This window comes from Octopus bimaculoides, chromosome 25 (assembly GCF_046866305.1).
Source record: "Octopus bimaculoides isolate indiv1 chromosome 25, ASM4686630v1, whole genome shotgun sequence".
In the NCBI taxonomy this organism is placed as follows: domain Eukaryota; kingdom Metazoa; phylum Mollusca; class Cephalopoda; order Octopoda; family Octopodidae; genus Octopus; species Octopus bimaculoides.
The window spans coordinates 22,053,910-22,069,491 of record NC_142952.1 but is presented as its reverse complement, the minus strand read 5'-3'; the positions used below and the strand labels follow the sequence as shown (position 1 = coordinate 22,069,491).

Below are 15,582 nucleotides of genomic sequence, written 5' to 3'. Positions count from 1 at the left end.
ACATGGTACTGGGTTCAGTCCCACTGCGTGCAGGCCAACCAAAGCTTTGTGAGTAGATTTGGTAGATGGAAACTGAAAGAATCCCGTCGTATATAGATATATATCGTGCCGGTGGCACGTTAAAAGCACCATTCGAGCTTGATTGTTGCTAGCGTTGCCTTACCAGCACATGTGCTGGTGACACGTGAAAAACATTTGAGCGTGGTAGTTGCCAAAACCGCCTGACTGGCCCTCGTGCCGGTGGCACGTAAAAGTGGTTGGCGTTAAGAAGGGCATCCAGCTGTAGAAACTTTGCCAAATCAGATTGGAGCCTGGTGCAGCCTTCTGGCTCACCAGTCCTCAGTCAAACCCATGCCAGCATAGAAAGCGGACGTTAAACGACGACAACGATGATGATGATGATGGTATATGTTTGTGTGTATCTGTCCTCCCACCCTCGCTTGACAAGAGACCGATAGAATAAGTACTTGGCTTACAAGGAATAAGTCCCGGGGTCGATTCGTTCGACTAAAGGCCGCAGTCAAATGACTGAAACAAATAAAAGAGTATATCGATCTTTGTTTTTATATTTAGTTATAATAAAAAAACAACTTTGATGGGTTACTTGATACTTTTGTAGGGTACAAATTTATTATTTCACTGTCAACAACATTCTTGTATAAGAATAATACACACACACACACATACATAAAAGATGAGAAAGAGAAAGTGTGTGTGCGTAGAAATCTTCTGTGTTGAAGTTAGTGGAACTCTCCTGTGTCAGTTGCAAAAGGTTTTGTTGTTGTTGGTTTTGATTTCATTTTCAGGAAATGATAACATGGCTGAAGCTGCAGGTGAGGATTATAACTTGTTGGAACTTGTGAGTGTGTAGATACCTCGCTCCATACCTTTTTTATTAACTGATATTAAACACACGTGCTGCATATATATATATACATACATACATAGATATACATACATACATACAAGAGAGAATGTCTCTTAGACAGAGGAGCTCCTTTCACCCTTATTTTTTCAACCATAAAAATGTGGTTACAGAATATTTCTATTACAGTTTAAAGTTTGCTATTCTTAAATTTATTTATGATACTATTACACATGTTATTTATAATTTTGGAATAACAAAAGCATTGTACGTACGTCGAAGAAACAGGTTACTTAAATACAACCCCCATACTGATTTTGAAAAACGAATTTCGTGTTTTTCTAGAGTTTTCTTTTTCGAATAATGTTATATATATATTTATACACACAGAGGAAGTTAGAGAGATTCCCAAGAAATCCAGCGAGGCATATATTCTTCACATTTCATTTATAAACCCAAACTATATTATATATAGATATTTTGAAATGGATTTTCGAAAAAGCCATATTTTATACTGAACTGAATTTGTTGTTTGTACAGAATTAGTATAAGTTTAGTAGTTGGTTATGTATTGTATTGGAGGGTAAATGCTACATACTTGCTCCTTTGGTTGTACCATATTTGAGCGGAGCGTAATTTATACATATGTTGCTAACGCCATATATACACAAATGACACAACAGTATGTGCGTGTCTACACACACACATATATATGTAGGTCTATAAAATGTATATAAAAGTGTATATATATCTGTATAAATACGGGGATTTTAACAGCAAACCGAAACAACAGTTTTTATAGTTTAGCCTAAATGAAGATAGAATATATATATACACACACACTTAACGCGTGTTTGTGTGTGTATATACCTAAACAGTTTACTGCAGGGAGCATGAAAAAGCTAACTGGCTCTTTATAAATATATCAATTTCTACCCTTATTATTAAATTTTATATATAGATATATATATATACACACACACACATACATACATACATACACACACACACACTCATGCACACATATCCACTAATACACAACACATGTGTGCGTATTTTTAACTTAGAATCTTTGCACTATATATATATATATGTGTGTGTGTGCCCTTTTTTTTCCTCCCTTACACTTAAAACCAAATTCTCTGCTGCCCACTGGTTTACTGGCCATTCCACTATCTCACCCCAATTTGCAGTCCGAGTATATTAAGATGCTTGGCTGACGTCATAGAAACACGCAAAATTTGCCAGTTTATTCCCCAAAATGCCTGTCAGTCTTCTTTGAAGCACCGTTCTGCTTCCATTTGCATGGTATTCGCAAATTTACGAGAGCTACTTCAACCTAATGCGAATGCCACTTTCTCGAACCTTCCACTCGAAAACTAATGTTGACGTGTATTACGTGTGCGTGTGTGAATGTGTTTTATTTTAATAGGAGCCAAGAATTAATGAATAAATAACAAAACCAACACTTATTTGTCGACAGGATGAGTAAATCCTATTTTGGTAGCCCTTTAAGTGTTTGTTGCCTAAACTTTAAGCAAGAAGGCACACAACCTAAATAAACCACATTAATTCGCATGGTTCGAGTTGACGGAAAGCTTTATACGTGATCACCCGACCTGCTAAGAATTACCAACTTAATTTCCTTAATGTTTTCAGTTAAAAAGGGAAAGCACAATGCGATAGGACAGGGTGGTCACGAGTAGAATGGTTTAATTATAAATCCGTTCTTGCAGGGCTGACTTGGATTTCAATATTTGCATGATTGACTTAATTGTTTTTCTTATGGGAATTAGTAGCAATTTTATTTTTAATAATTATTTTGATTGAAGATCCCGTGAACGGAGTTCTTTATGTATTAAAAAAAAAATCCTTAATATTTCAGGAGTCTAATTTCGTAACTTTTAGTGTCTTAAATTTCTGAGGCCTATTTTCAGTGTATAATAATTTTATTTTATCTAGAAAGCCGGATAAAAAAATCTTGATTGGTTTTGTCTAAAGCTTTGTGGTTTTTAAGCTCGACTTTGATAAATTTCTGAAAGACATTTTAACGCCGGCTAAGCTGTAGACACCAAAAGTCCTTATTGATAATTTTCTTTAAAGATTACCACAATTTTTATTCTTTTTCTTTTTTTTTTTGAAAAAAGAAAAAAAATCCACTTATCAGTAAGTCCATATGCTCTTTCGTAAGTCCGCAATGGGGGCTAATGCAGAATCGCATCTCACCATGAAAAATGCATTTTTCTGAAAATGTTTATTCTGATTTCTAAGTTTTACATGTCGGAGATAACGAATATGTTAAAAATAATAAAAAAATTAACCCCCCCCCTCCTCCAACCTATCCCCACAAAATACAGGGATTTTTAACAACAAACCGAAACAACAGTTTCTACAGTTTAGCCTAAATGAACATGAAGTGCACTTTATACATACATGGTTTTGCATGGATTCCAGCTTTGTTTTAGAAATGATAGAGAAGTGCACATAAAATTTTTTTTTTTTCATTATGCTTTAGTCAGAAGGGGAGGAGCAATATCCATGACCCTTTTTCAGGATCACTAAGACTAGTAAACGGAAGTTATACTCAGACTTGAAATCTGGCTAAAGGTGCCTCAGACCAGGCATAAGGTTAAACAGATAAGACCATCACTTTTGCCTGGAGAAAAAAAACATGCAGTTCTTTCAGTGGCAATTCATACGTTGTTCACAGAAACTATGCCATTTTTAGATTTCTTCCTGGCAAACAACTTGTTGGAGCTGCTAACTTGCTTAAAACAGCTGCCAAAGCTCTCTCATCTTATGTCCTTCCATCTTAAAACAAGAAGGATCACATAGGCACAGGTGTGGCTATATGGTAAAAAGTTCGCTTCCCAACCACATGGTTCCAGGTTCAGTCCTACTGCGTGACTCCCTGAGCAAGTGTCTTCTATAACCCTGGACCAGCCAGGCCTTGTCTGTGGATTTCGTGAACAGAAACTGAAAGAAGCCCGTCAAAAATGTGTGCCTTTGTGTCTATTTGTTTCTCACCACCACTTGACAGCTGGTTGGTGTGTTTATGTCTCTAATTTGGTGGTTCAGCAAAAGCAGCAAAAAACTGCACTTGTGTCAATGACTGCAGTCTAATGACTAAAACAGTTGAATAATAAAAAAAGAAAAGATAGCATCATCTTAGATGGAAATAAAATAGGATGATCATGGTTGGAATGTCTTTGGATTATATGTTGCTGGACATATAATGCAAACAGGTTAAAGATTAGTGACAGAAAGGGCATCCAACCTTAGAAAACTTCTCTTAATAAATTTGTCCAACCCATGCAGGTATGGACATTAGAACAATGACAATGTATTTAGGACTATATTCAGTGTGTCTTCTATTTTTTCCAACACGGTAGGGAGTGACTTGAAAGAGGTGTGGCTGCTATTTCTAGCAGGTCAAATGAGCGGCGGTTCTCAATCAAGGTCCATATGGCCCTTGGGTGTTCGTGAAAAATTTTATTGTTAAATTTTATATGCAATAATTTGCTTATATTTCCACAATATTTAATTCTTCTTTATACAATTCCTAATAATATTTAATTATAAAGATGCAGTAGAATTTTTTTTATATCCATTGAATGGCTAAGGGTGTGGGCGAGGCAGTAGAGTAAAATAGGGATCAGAAGGGTCCATGGGGCAAAAAAACGGTTCAGAACAACAGTTTTAGAAGTTCCCTTGCAGGTTCATTTTAATGTTTAATTTCATAGTTTGGACATGGTCAACCACAAGTTTTTTTGTCTTATTTGCTTTGGTATGTTTTCTTTGTTATATGTTCAGGGATTGCAGTTGAAGAATGGGTTTGTGAACAAGTCTTTATTTTTTTTGTTTTTTTTTTTGAACCTTGTGAAGTAGTGCTTTGGGTGTGTTCAGGTTTATTATTAAGTAATGATAGATAATGGTGTTCTTGACTAGAATGGTTACTAGAGCAGCAGAGATAAATTCTATAAGTCATGATGAAGTAGGACATGGCATTAGATCATGACAACTTACATTTTGTTGTTTATGTATCTGTTACAAAAGATGGATGTGAACAGTTGCTGGTTGAAAATAAAAGGAATAACAATTAAACTCAATCATTAGTAGCTTGGTAGTTATATAATTACAATTAACAGATATATATGTGTGTATGTGTGTTAATAGCTGTATATTTTTGTATATATACAAATGCACACACATACACACTATATCAATTGACTGAGGCTATGCTAGGGCATCAAGAGTTTCAGACAAAGTGGTCTCTATATTTCAGTCTGATATTTATTGAATCATTAAATTAAATTTTGTCAGGGAGAGGAGAACACTGGTCAATATAAAAACACACTGCACACAAATGTATATACACACACACACACACATACATACGTATATATACACATGTTTATGTATTTGTTTTGCAAGATTCTTGATGTGAAAATGTGTGTTGATTTGTGGAGAGTAGAAATAAAGCTAGCACGGTCTGTTGGATGTGCAGTGTGTGCATGAATGACAAAATATAAATGTATGGAGAGAAAAACCGGTGTATGAGAGGAATTGGATATAGTGTGAAAGAAAGGAGACTATGCTGATATGGGGCATATGGACAAGGACAACTGTATAAAGAAGGGCTGATCACTTAATGTGGATGGTGCTTTTGGAAGCGGGAGACTCAGGAAGCCATAAAGGAAGTGGTGGAAACTTATCCAAAGATTTTGAATTTTGTGGAGGAGATGACAGAGGATCAGGATGATTGGCGATCTACAGTTCTCAAGAAAACCCACCCATCTCTGCAAAACTGAGATTCTAAAAGCACAATGTGGGATTGTTGAATCTCATTAGACTTGCCATACTGGGGCACAGTCTTGAAGGATTTTCAGTCAAATGAATCAACCCCAGTATTTTATTTTTAAGCTTGGTACTTATTCTATTGTTCTCATTGCCAAACTGGTAAGTTACAGAGATGTAAGCCAACCAACACCAGTTGTCAAGTGTGGGTGTGTGTGGTGGGGACAACAGACACACATCCAGCCATAGAAATCGTGCCAAAGGAGATATAGGAGCAAAATGTCCTAGGACCTTTCAGATCTTGTCGGTCCATCTTACCCATGTCAGCATGGAACATGGATGTTAAATGATGATATATGTATATACTGTTTCTGCACAGTTTTCATCCACCAAATTCTACCTATGAGATATTGGTCAACTTACAGCTGCAGTTGAAGACACTTGCCTAAGGCAGCATGCAGTGAGCTCAAACTCTAAATAACTAGCTACAAAACAAACTTCTTAATGGCTTTGCTTTACTTATTCTCATGTTGAAAAATTTAATATGATTTACTTGCTGAACACTACATCCAGGCAAACTGTTGTCAGTGTGAATTTGTTTTTTAACATTAGACTTTTCCATGCTTATATGGGTTGGACAGAATTTTTTGAGGCAGATTTTCTACAGCCAGATGCCCCTTTTGTCATCCCTAACTAACCCTTACTTGTTTCCCCAGCAAGATAATATTTCCCGATAACCAGATACATTTTCATAGAATATAAGGACACTGATTGTATGACAGTGACACACATTTACTACTATTTCATGATGTCAAAGCAAGGAGGTATAGTAACATACATACTGGCACTGACATATGCAAACACATACACACACACATATATGATGGACTCTCCTGTCGGTTTTGACATATCAAGATCTGACAGCCCACACTTTCTTTGTCAGTCATAATACTTTTGTTCCATGTGATATTTGAGTCCTGCTAACAATATGCAAATAAGCCCACAGATGTTGCTTGTATGGGGATTACGAGTCAGTGCAGACAGTGTATTTGCAGCTGCTTTCCTCCTCTGCCTTGCACCCCTTAACCTGTTTATATATATATATATATATATATATATATATATATATATATATGTATAAAGAATAAAAAGTTTTGAATGGTACAACAATGCACTATAATACAAATACAAAAAAAAAAGGACTATATACCTGTTGTAATTTAGTTATCTATAGTCTGATGATATTTTGGAATACAATTCCTTCTTCAGATATTCTTAGATGGAGTCTCTGCTAATATATATATATTTATTTATTTATTTATGTGTTTCAGCCAAGTGGCTGCGGTCATGCTGGTGCACCACCGTGAAAAAAAAATATATATATATATATTCTTTTATTCTTTTACTTGTTTCAGTCATTTGACTGCAGCCATGCTGGAGCACAACCTTTAGTCGAACAAACTGACCCCAGGACTTATTCTTTGTAAACCTAGTACTTATTCTATCAGTCTTTTTTGCAGACCTGCTATGTTATGGGGATATAAACACACCAACATAGGTTGTCAAGCGATAGTGGGCTGATAAACATAGACACATAAATACATACATCATCATCGTTTAATGTTCGCTTTCCATGCTAGCATGGGTTGGACGATTTGACTGAAGACTGGTGAAACCAGATGGCAACACCAGGCTCCAATCTGATTTGGCAGAGTTTCTACAACTGGATGCCCTTCCTAATGCCAACCACTCAGAGAGTGTAGTGGGTGCTTTTACGTGTCACCTGCACGAAGGCCAGTCAGGCGGTACTGGCAACGGCCACGCTCAAAATGGTGTATTTTATGTGCCACCCGCACAAGAGCCAGTCCAGGGGCACTGGCAATGATCTCGCTCGAAAATCCTACGAAGGCACGCTGAATAAAATTTATCTTTCTACTTGTTCTACCACACATTTCAGCGCTTCGAAAAACAAACTTGTTTGTTTACATACGGCATAATAATAATAATAATACTTTACCAATGACTGGCTTCTTTCAGTTTCCATCTACCAAATCCACTCACAAGGCTTTGGTTGGCCTGAGGCTATAGTAGAAGACACTTGCCCAAGGTGTCACACAGTAGGACTGAACCTGGAACCATATGGTTGGGAAGCAAACTTCTTACCACACAACCACTCCTGCACATATGTGTGTGTGTGCATGTACAGTAATCCCTCAATTATTGTGGGTGTTACGTTCCCACTGTGATAAGTGTAAATCCACGAAGTAGAAACTGTACTGTATATTTTTTGATTTTTATAATTTGTATATATATATTTTATTATTTTTATATATTTAAGCTTTTATAAACTCTCCCCAAACTCTTCGGAGTACCCGTGTTTTCTCTTTTTTTGCGGGCATGTTGCTGGCACTGTCTTTTCTTCTGTGGAAGGAGGTTTTTGTAAACTTCCACAGCTCCGTCAATTGCATTGTTGAACTGCAACACACAAATCATCTGGGGGTCCCAATCTTCTACCATTCTCTGAAGTTCTTTTGCTGTTTTTGCTAGAGTTGAGAGGTGTTCTAGTGCTAGGCCAACTTCTTCCCCAGGATCCTCTTGTTCTTCTTTCTCACTTGCTGACTTCGTCATCTCTGACAGATCTTCTGGATGGGCCTGGATCAGGTTATTAACATCCTTGGTAGTCGTATTGTTGAAGCCATCTCCAAGCAATTTTGCCAGCTTCACTGCCTTATCTACTGCAAAGTGATAGATTTCATCATGGACTGCTTCTGACCACAATTTCTTTCAGCTGGCATTCAAAGTTTCATTCTTCATCTTTATGGCCTTCTGAATATTTTCGAGAGAAGTTGCAGTGATACACCCACGCCAGTACTCTTTCAATGAGAAGTTATCATCTGAGTCCATAGCCTCAACCAGCCTGTAGCATTTCCACACAAAATTGTGACACGATCTTTGTAAGCCTTAAATCCTGAAGCTCTGGCCTCCTCCTTCATAGTTTTGGGTTCCATCTCCCTGTTTTGCATTTTGGGCAATTTCCTGTACCTTTCAATTGACCCAAGCCTTGAAAGTGAAATTGGATAGATTGAAATTGCAAAAGTATGTTGAATGGATTGTGCCTGTATGTCAAACATGCAGTCTTGTCAAACTGTCATACTGACCGTGAGAATTACATTAAAGGTACGTCTATGGAATACTCAGCCATTTACAGGTAATTCAGTAAGCATGTAGCAAGTGCTAGGTTGGGGCTGGGGAGTGGGATTTTATTAATAACCTGAAGTAACATTCCAGAACACAATTGTAATCTTGACTGACTAATTTACTTCTCAAGCATCATAATTTTAGATAATTTTCCTGTATTATAAAAGAAAATATTCGCAATTTTGTATTTATTAAAAAAAATTTTTATATATTTTGTTTTTAACAACTATTGATTGTTTATTTTTCATTTTCATTTTAATAGAAAATTCTGAACTGAGTGCATTAAAAATGGAAAATGAACAGTTTGAATGTTCAGCTGCTGTCAACGATTCATTACCTAATAACGTGGAAATAACAGACAAAGATGCTCAACCAACAACAGGTCAGTGGTGTTGTCTTTTTTTCTTTTCTGCATCTCTTGTTGCAGGCGTTAAAGTTTACCAACCATTGCTAACACACACCTTCATGGAACTTTACATTATATATATATATAAATACACGAGGCCTCATGTATATATGTTTAATCTGGGTGTGCCTGCTGAAGAAGACTTTGCCTGGCAAATTATTTTATTTGCTAAAAAAAAGCCAGAAACCATGGTTCAAGAGCTAGATGGTAAATGTTTTTATTTTTCATTCCCTTCGAAGTTTTTATCCCTAATAGTGGTTTGGAACTTAGCTGTTCTTTCTAGTGTGCAAGGAATCCTGTGATAAATACCTCTTATGTGTTTAAATGTACACTATTTATTTGAATAATTTATAGTCATTGGACTAAATTTTTACACACGAGGCTACTGGTAGTAGAAATTTCTAATATTTCTCATTACCCTTGATATTATTATTATTATTATTATGGTCCCCCCTCTCCCTCTCTCTCTCTCTCTCTCTCTTTATATATATATATGATGATGATGATGATGATCTTTTCTCCCGCCATGCCTCTGTCTACCCCTCCATCCTCTCTCTCCCCCTTCGTAGTTTTTCCTTTAAGGTCTTCAGGTTCTGGCTATATATAAATGAGAAACCCATTCTAAATTATCTAGCTGACGTACTACGACGAAATACCCAAGATGCAGATAAGATAGAGATTTTTATTTATTTACGGCCTCAAACATCTCAATACCTTGCGCTTTCTTGTTTCTCTCCATGAAATTCAATTGAATTCAGTTGTTGTCTTAAATTCATGCTTATTCATTTTCTAAGCTTCCTAAATTCATGCTACGTTATATTCTAATCACCCAGAATTCATTGCTCTTTTAAAAAAATTACGATTTATGCATTGTTGTCTCTCAAATATTTAAAATCTACAATTAAGAGCCCTCTCTACTCGCTGGCGGTACCTACCCACCACCACTACCCATTTTCCTTTATTCAAAAATTCTTATCGCTCCTTAAAATTATGGCTTTTAAGTGTTGATTTCTCAGCCCAAGAATTACAGCGTGATGTGCTGCTTGACTGGTCCCCCCTCTCCCTCTCTCTCTCTCTCTCTCTCTTTATATATATATATGATGATGATGATGATGATCTTTTCTCCCGCCATGCCTCTGTCTACCCCTCCATCCTCTCTCTCCCCCTTCGTAGTTTTTCCTTTAAGGTCTTCAGGTTCTGGCTATATATAAATGAGAAACCCATTCTAAATTATCTAGCTGACGTACTACGACGAAATACCCAAGATGCAGATAAGATAGAGATTTTTATTTATTTACGGCCTCAAACATCTCAATACCTTGCGCTTTCTTGTTTCTCTCCATGAAATTCAATTGAATTCAGTTGTTGTCTTAAATTCATGCTTATTCATTTTCTAAGCTTCCTAAATTCATGCTACGTTATATTCTAATCACCCAGAATTCATTGCTCTTTTAAAAAAATTACGATTTATGCATTGTTGTCTCTCAAATATTTAAAATCTACAATTAAGAGCCCTCTCTACTCGCTGGCGGTACCTACCCACCACCACTACCCATTTTCCTTTATTCAAAAATTCTTATCGCTCCTTAAAATTATGGCTTTTAAGTGTTGATTTCTCAGCCCAAGAATTACAGCGTGATGTGCTGCTTGACTGGTCCCCCCTCTCCCTCTCTCTCTCTCTCTCTCTCTTTATATATATATATGATGATGATGATGATGATCTTTTCTCCCGCCATGCCTCTGTCTACCCCTCCATCCTCTCTCTCCCCCTTCGTAGTTTTTCCTTTAAGGTCTTCAGGTTCTGGCTATATATAAATGAGAAACCCATTCTAAATTATCTAGCTGACGTACTACGACGAAATACCCAAGATGCAGATAAGATAGAGATTTTTATTTATTTACGGCCTCAAACATCTCAATACCTTGCGCTTTCTTGTTTCTCTCCATGAAATTCAATTGAATTCAGTTGTTGTCTTAAATTCATGCTTATTCATTTTCTAAGCTTCCTAAATTCATGCTACGTTATATTCTAATCACCCAGAATTCATTGCTCTTTTAAAAAAATTACGATTTATGCATTGTTGTCTCTCAAATATTTAAAATCTACAATTAAGAGCCCTCTCTACTCGCTGGCGGTAACCCGCCCTCCCACCCCCTCCACCGGAAGTTCATTCGTCTGTCATTCCTCTGTCATCCCACCCCCTCCACCGGAAGTTTCATTCCTCTGTCATCCCACCCCCTCCACCGGAAGTTCATTCCTCTGCCATCCCACCCCCTCCACCGGAAGTTCATTCCTCTGTCATCCCACCCCCTCCACCGGAAGTTCATTCCTCTGCCACCCCCCCTCCACCGGAAGTTCATTCCCCTGTCATCCCACCCCTCCACCGGAAGTTCATTCCTCTGTCATCCCACCCCCTCCACCGGAAGTTCATTCCTCTGTCATCGCACCCCCTCCACCGGAAGTTCATTCCTCTGCCATCCCACCCCCTCCACCGGAAGTTCATTTCTCTGTCATCCCGCCCCCTCCACCGGAAGTTCATTCCTCTGTCATCCCACCCCCTCCACCGGAAGTTCATTCCTCTGTCATCCCACCCCTCCACCGGAAGTTCATTCCTCTGTCATCCCACCCCTCCACCGGAAGTTCATTCCTCTGTCATCCCACCCCTCCACCGGAAGTTCATTCCTCTGTCATCCCACCCCCTCCACCGGAAGTTCATTCCTCTGTCATCCCACCCCCTCCACCGGAAGTTCATTCCTCTGTCATCCCGCCCCCTCCACCGGAAGTTCATCCCTTTGTCATCCTGTCAACCTCGGCTGTCTCCCGGAACCCATCTAGTGGCCTTGGCCATCCTCTCCCCTACCTTTGGGTAGCGCATTAAGGTTGAGAAATGTTTGCAGGTTGTAGGTAATGTTTTGCTTATGAATTCTTCCAATTGCAAGTTTTCTTTTCAGGTACACGACACTGCTTTTCCTCTTCCCAGGCTACAGGCCCACACCCCCAACACCCATACTGTTAGGATTGGCACTCTCAACGTCGGCACGCTGAAAGGTAGATCTGGTGAAATTGTTGAGATGCTTGAACGGAGATGCGTAGATATGTGCTGCATCCAGGAAGTAAGATGGAGAGGAGGTTCTGCAAGGTTCCTCACAGGCAAAGAACACAGGTACAAGATTTTCTGGGCAGGGAACACTGACGGGGTCGGGGGCGTAGGAATACTTCTAGCGGAGAAATGGGTGGATAAGGTAATCGAGGTCGTTAGAGTAAGTGACAGAGTACTTAAGATCAGACTAGTGCTTCATCATAGATTAGCTACTGTCATCTCAGCCTATGCACCTCAACCTGGGCTACCAGATGGTCTGAAAGACCAATTCTATGACACCCTCTTGCAAACTACCTCGTCGACGAGTGACAGGGACCTTCTCTTTGTGGCTGGAGACTTCAACGGTCATGTCGGACGTCGTGCTGGGGGCTTCCATGGCATACATGGAGGCTATGGCTTCGGTTCCCGCAACGAGGAGGGAACCAGACTGCTGGAGTTCTGTGATGCAACCAATCTTATAGTCTGCAATACCAACTTCAGGAAACCTGCCAGTCACCTAGTCACCTACCGCTCCGGCAGACACTCTAGCCAAATCGACTACATCCTCGCCAGAAATAGGGAAAGAGGGCGGCTTATAAATGCCAAAACCTACCCTGGCGAAGAATGTACCCCACAACATAGATTAGTAGTTAGCGACTTTGGGATCAAGGCAAAATGGGTGCCCAGAATTAGACAGGCTTGGAGAAGAAGGGTGTGGAAGCTTAAAGACCCTGCAAACGGACAGAGACTTAGAGACAAGTTACTTGAAGCATTTAACGAAATAGAAGGGGATATAGCATCATACAACGTGGAAGACAATTGGAGATTTCTGCGGGACAACCTGTTGAAAGCCACCGACCAGATTTGTGGGTGGTGTAAGGTCCCCTCCCAACCCAGAGTAACGTGGTGGTGGAACAAGGAGGTAGACAGGGCTATTAGACAAAAGAAACAAGCTTGGAAGGACTGGAAGAACGGTGGTAGCAGGGAATTGTACCAATGTGCCAGAAGGGAGGCTAGGCGACAGGTTTATTTAGCCAGAGGGGAAGCAGATAAGGAAAGATTTGCCAATGTTCTGCGCCGTGAGGACCAAAGACTCGAGGTATTTCGGGTTGCAAGACAGTGTAGGAGAGAGAATAGTGATGTTGTAGGAGAGAAATGTGTTCGCATGGATGATGGTACGCTTGCATTAAATGAGGATGCAAAGAAAGAGGTCTGGAGATGCCACTACGATAGATTGCTTAATAAAGAGAATGAATGGGAGAAAGAGAGCCTGCCTTATGTCGACCCAATAGAGGGACCAGCTATCCGAGTTGATAGTACCAGGGTAGATAAAGCAATTAAGAGTATGAAGACCGGGAAAGCCCCCGGCCCATCAGGAATCACTGCAGAGATGCTCAAAATATCTGGCAGTGTTGGCTATAGCCTAGTCACCCGTATTACGAACCAGGTGATACACGAAGGAGTCATACCCTATGACTGGTGTAGCAGCATCATAGTCAACTGCTACAAAGGTAAAGGGGACGCTTTAGATACAAATAATTACAGAGGCATCAAGCTGTTAGATCAGGTTATGAAAGTTACAGAGAGGGTCATAGCCCAACTAATTAGGGAGCGAATCAATTTAGATGAGATGCAGTTTGGGTTCGTGCCAGGTAAAAGCACTACTGATGCCTTATTTCTAGTGAGACAGTTGCAAGAGAAATACCTAGCCAAGGATAAACCTCTGTACCTGGCTTTCGTTGACATGGAGAAAGCCTTTGACAGGGTCCCCCGATCCCTTATCTGGTGGTCAATGAGGAAACTTGGGATAGAAGAATGGCTAGTGAGAGCTGTGCGAGCCATGTACAGAGATGCGGCCAGTAAGGTGAGGGTTGGAAATGAGTACAGCAATGAATTCCGGGTAGAGGTAGGGGTCCACCAAGGTTCCGTCCTCAGCCCCCTATTATTTACCATAGTCCTCCAGGCAATCACAGAGGAGTTCAAGACAGGTTGCCCCTGGGAGCTCCTCTATGCTGATGACCTTGCCCTAATTGCGGAGTCACTATCAGAACTAGAGGAGAAGTTTCAGGTGTGGAAGCAAGGTCTAGAATTGAAGGGCCTTAGAGTCAACCTAGCTAAAACCAAAATCCTAATAAGTAGGAAGGTAGATAAAACACAAACCCCTTCAGGTAGATGGCCCTGCTCAGTATGTAGAAAAGGAGTAGGTAGTAACTCTATAAGATGTACCCGGTGCAAGCTATGGACACATAAGAGGTGCAGCAACATCAAAGGCAGGTTAACTAGCAAGTTAGTTTTTGTTTGTGGCAGATGTTCAGGTGCAATAAAGACTGCAAACAAACAGGAAACAACTTCTATCTCATTCCAGGGTGAAAAACTAGAGGTAGTCGATAGCTTCCGCTATCTGGGCGACCAAGTTAGTAGTGGGGGTGGGTGCGCTGAAAGTGTAGCTGCTAGAATAAGAATAGCCTGGGCAAAGTTTAGAGAGCTCTTACCCCTGCTGGCGACAAAGGGACTCTCACTCAGAGTAAAAGGCAGACTGTATGACGCATGCGTACGAACAACCATGCTACATGGCAGTGAAACATGGGCTGTAACTGCTGAGGACATACGTAAGCTCGCAAGGAATGAAGCCAGTATGCTCCGTTGGATGTGTAATGTCAATGTGAATACCCGTCAGAGTGTAAGTATCTTGAGAGAAAAGCTGAACATTAGAAGCATCAGTTGTGGCGTGCAAGAGAGACGATTGCGCTGGTATGGACATGTGGTGAGAATGGAGGAGGATAGCTGCGTGAAAAAGTGCCACACCCTAACAGTTGAGGGAACCCGTGGAAGAGGTAGGCCCAGGAAGACCTGGGCTGAGGTGGTGAGGCAAGACCTTCGTACATTGGGCCTCACCGAGGCGATGACTACGGACCGAGACCTTTGGAAATGGGCTGTGCGTGAGAAGACCCGGCAAGCCAAGTAAGATCGTTGCCAGTGCCCCTGGACTGGTTCTTGTGCGGGTGGCACATGAGATGCACCATTTTGAGCGTGGCCGTTGCCAGTACCGCCTGACTGGCTCCTGTAGGATTTTCGAGCGAGATCGTTGCCAGTGCCCCTGGACTGGCTTGTGCGGGTGGCACATAAAAGACACCATTTCGAGCGTGGCCGTTTTCGTGCGGGTGACACGTAAAAGCACCCACTACACTCTCTGAGTGGTTGGCGTTAGGAAGGGCATCCAGCTGTAGAAACTCTGC

General features: G+C 40.3%; 1 protein-coding gene across 2 annotated transcripts in view; it reads left to right on the top strand.

Annotated features, from left to right (window-relative positions):
* The first annotated feature begins 786 nt into the window (after nt 1–786).
* LOC106880221 (ubiquitin domain-containing protein UBFD1) overlaps nt 787–15,582 on the top strand; it is a 44,166-nt gene continuing 29,370 nt past the window's right edge. The window contains exons 1-2 of one of the 2 annotated variants that reach the window (XM_014930083.3): nt 787–833; nt 9,123–9,242. In XM_014930083.3, the coding sequence (XP_014785569.1) occupies nt 818–833; nt 9,123–9,242 (136 nt within the window). In that variant the 5' untranslated portion in view covers nt 787–817. Of the gene's footprint in view, nt 860–9,122; nt 9,243–15,582 lie in introns of both variants that reach the window. The other variant, XM_014930084.3, reaches the window with a different exon arrangement.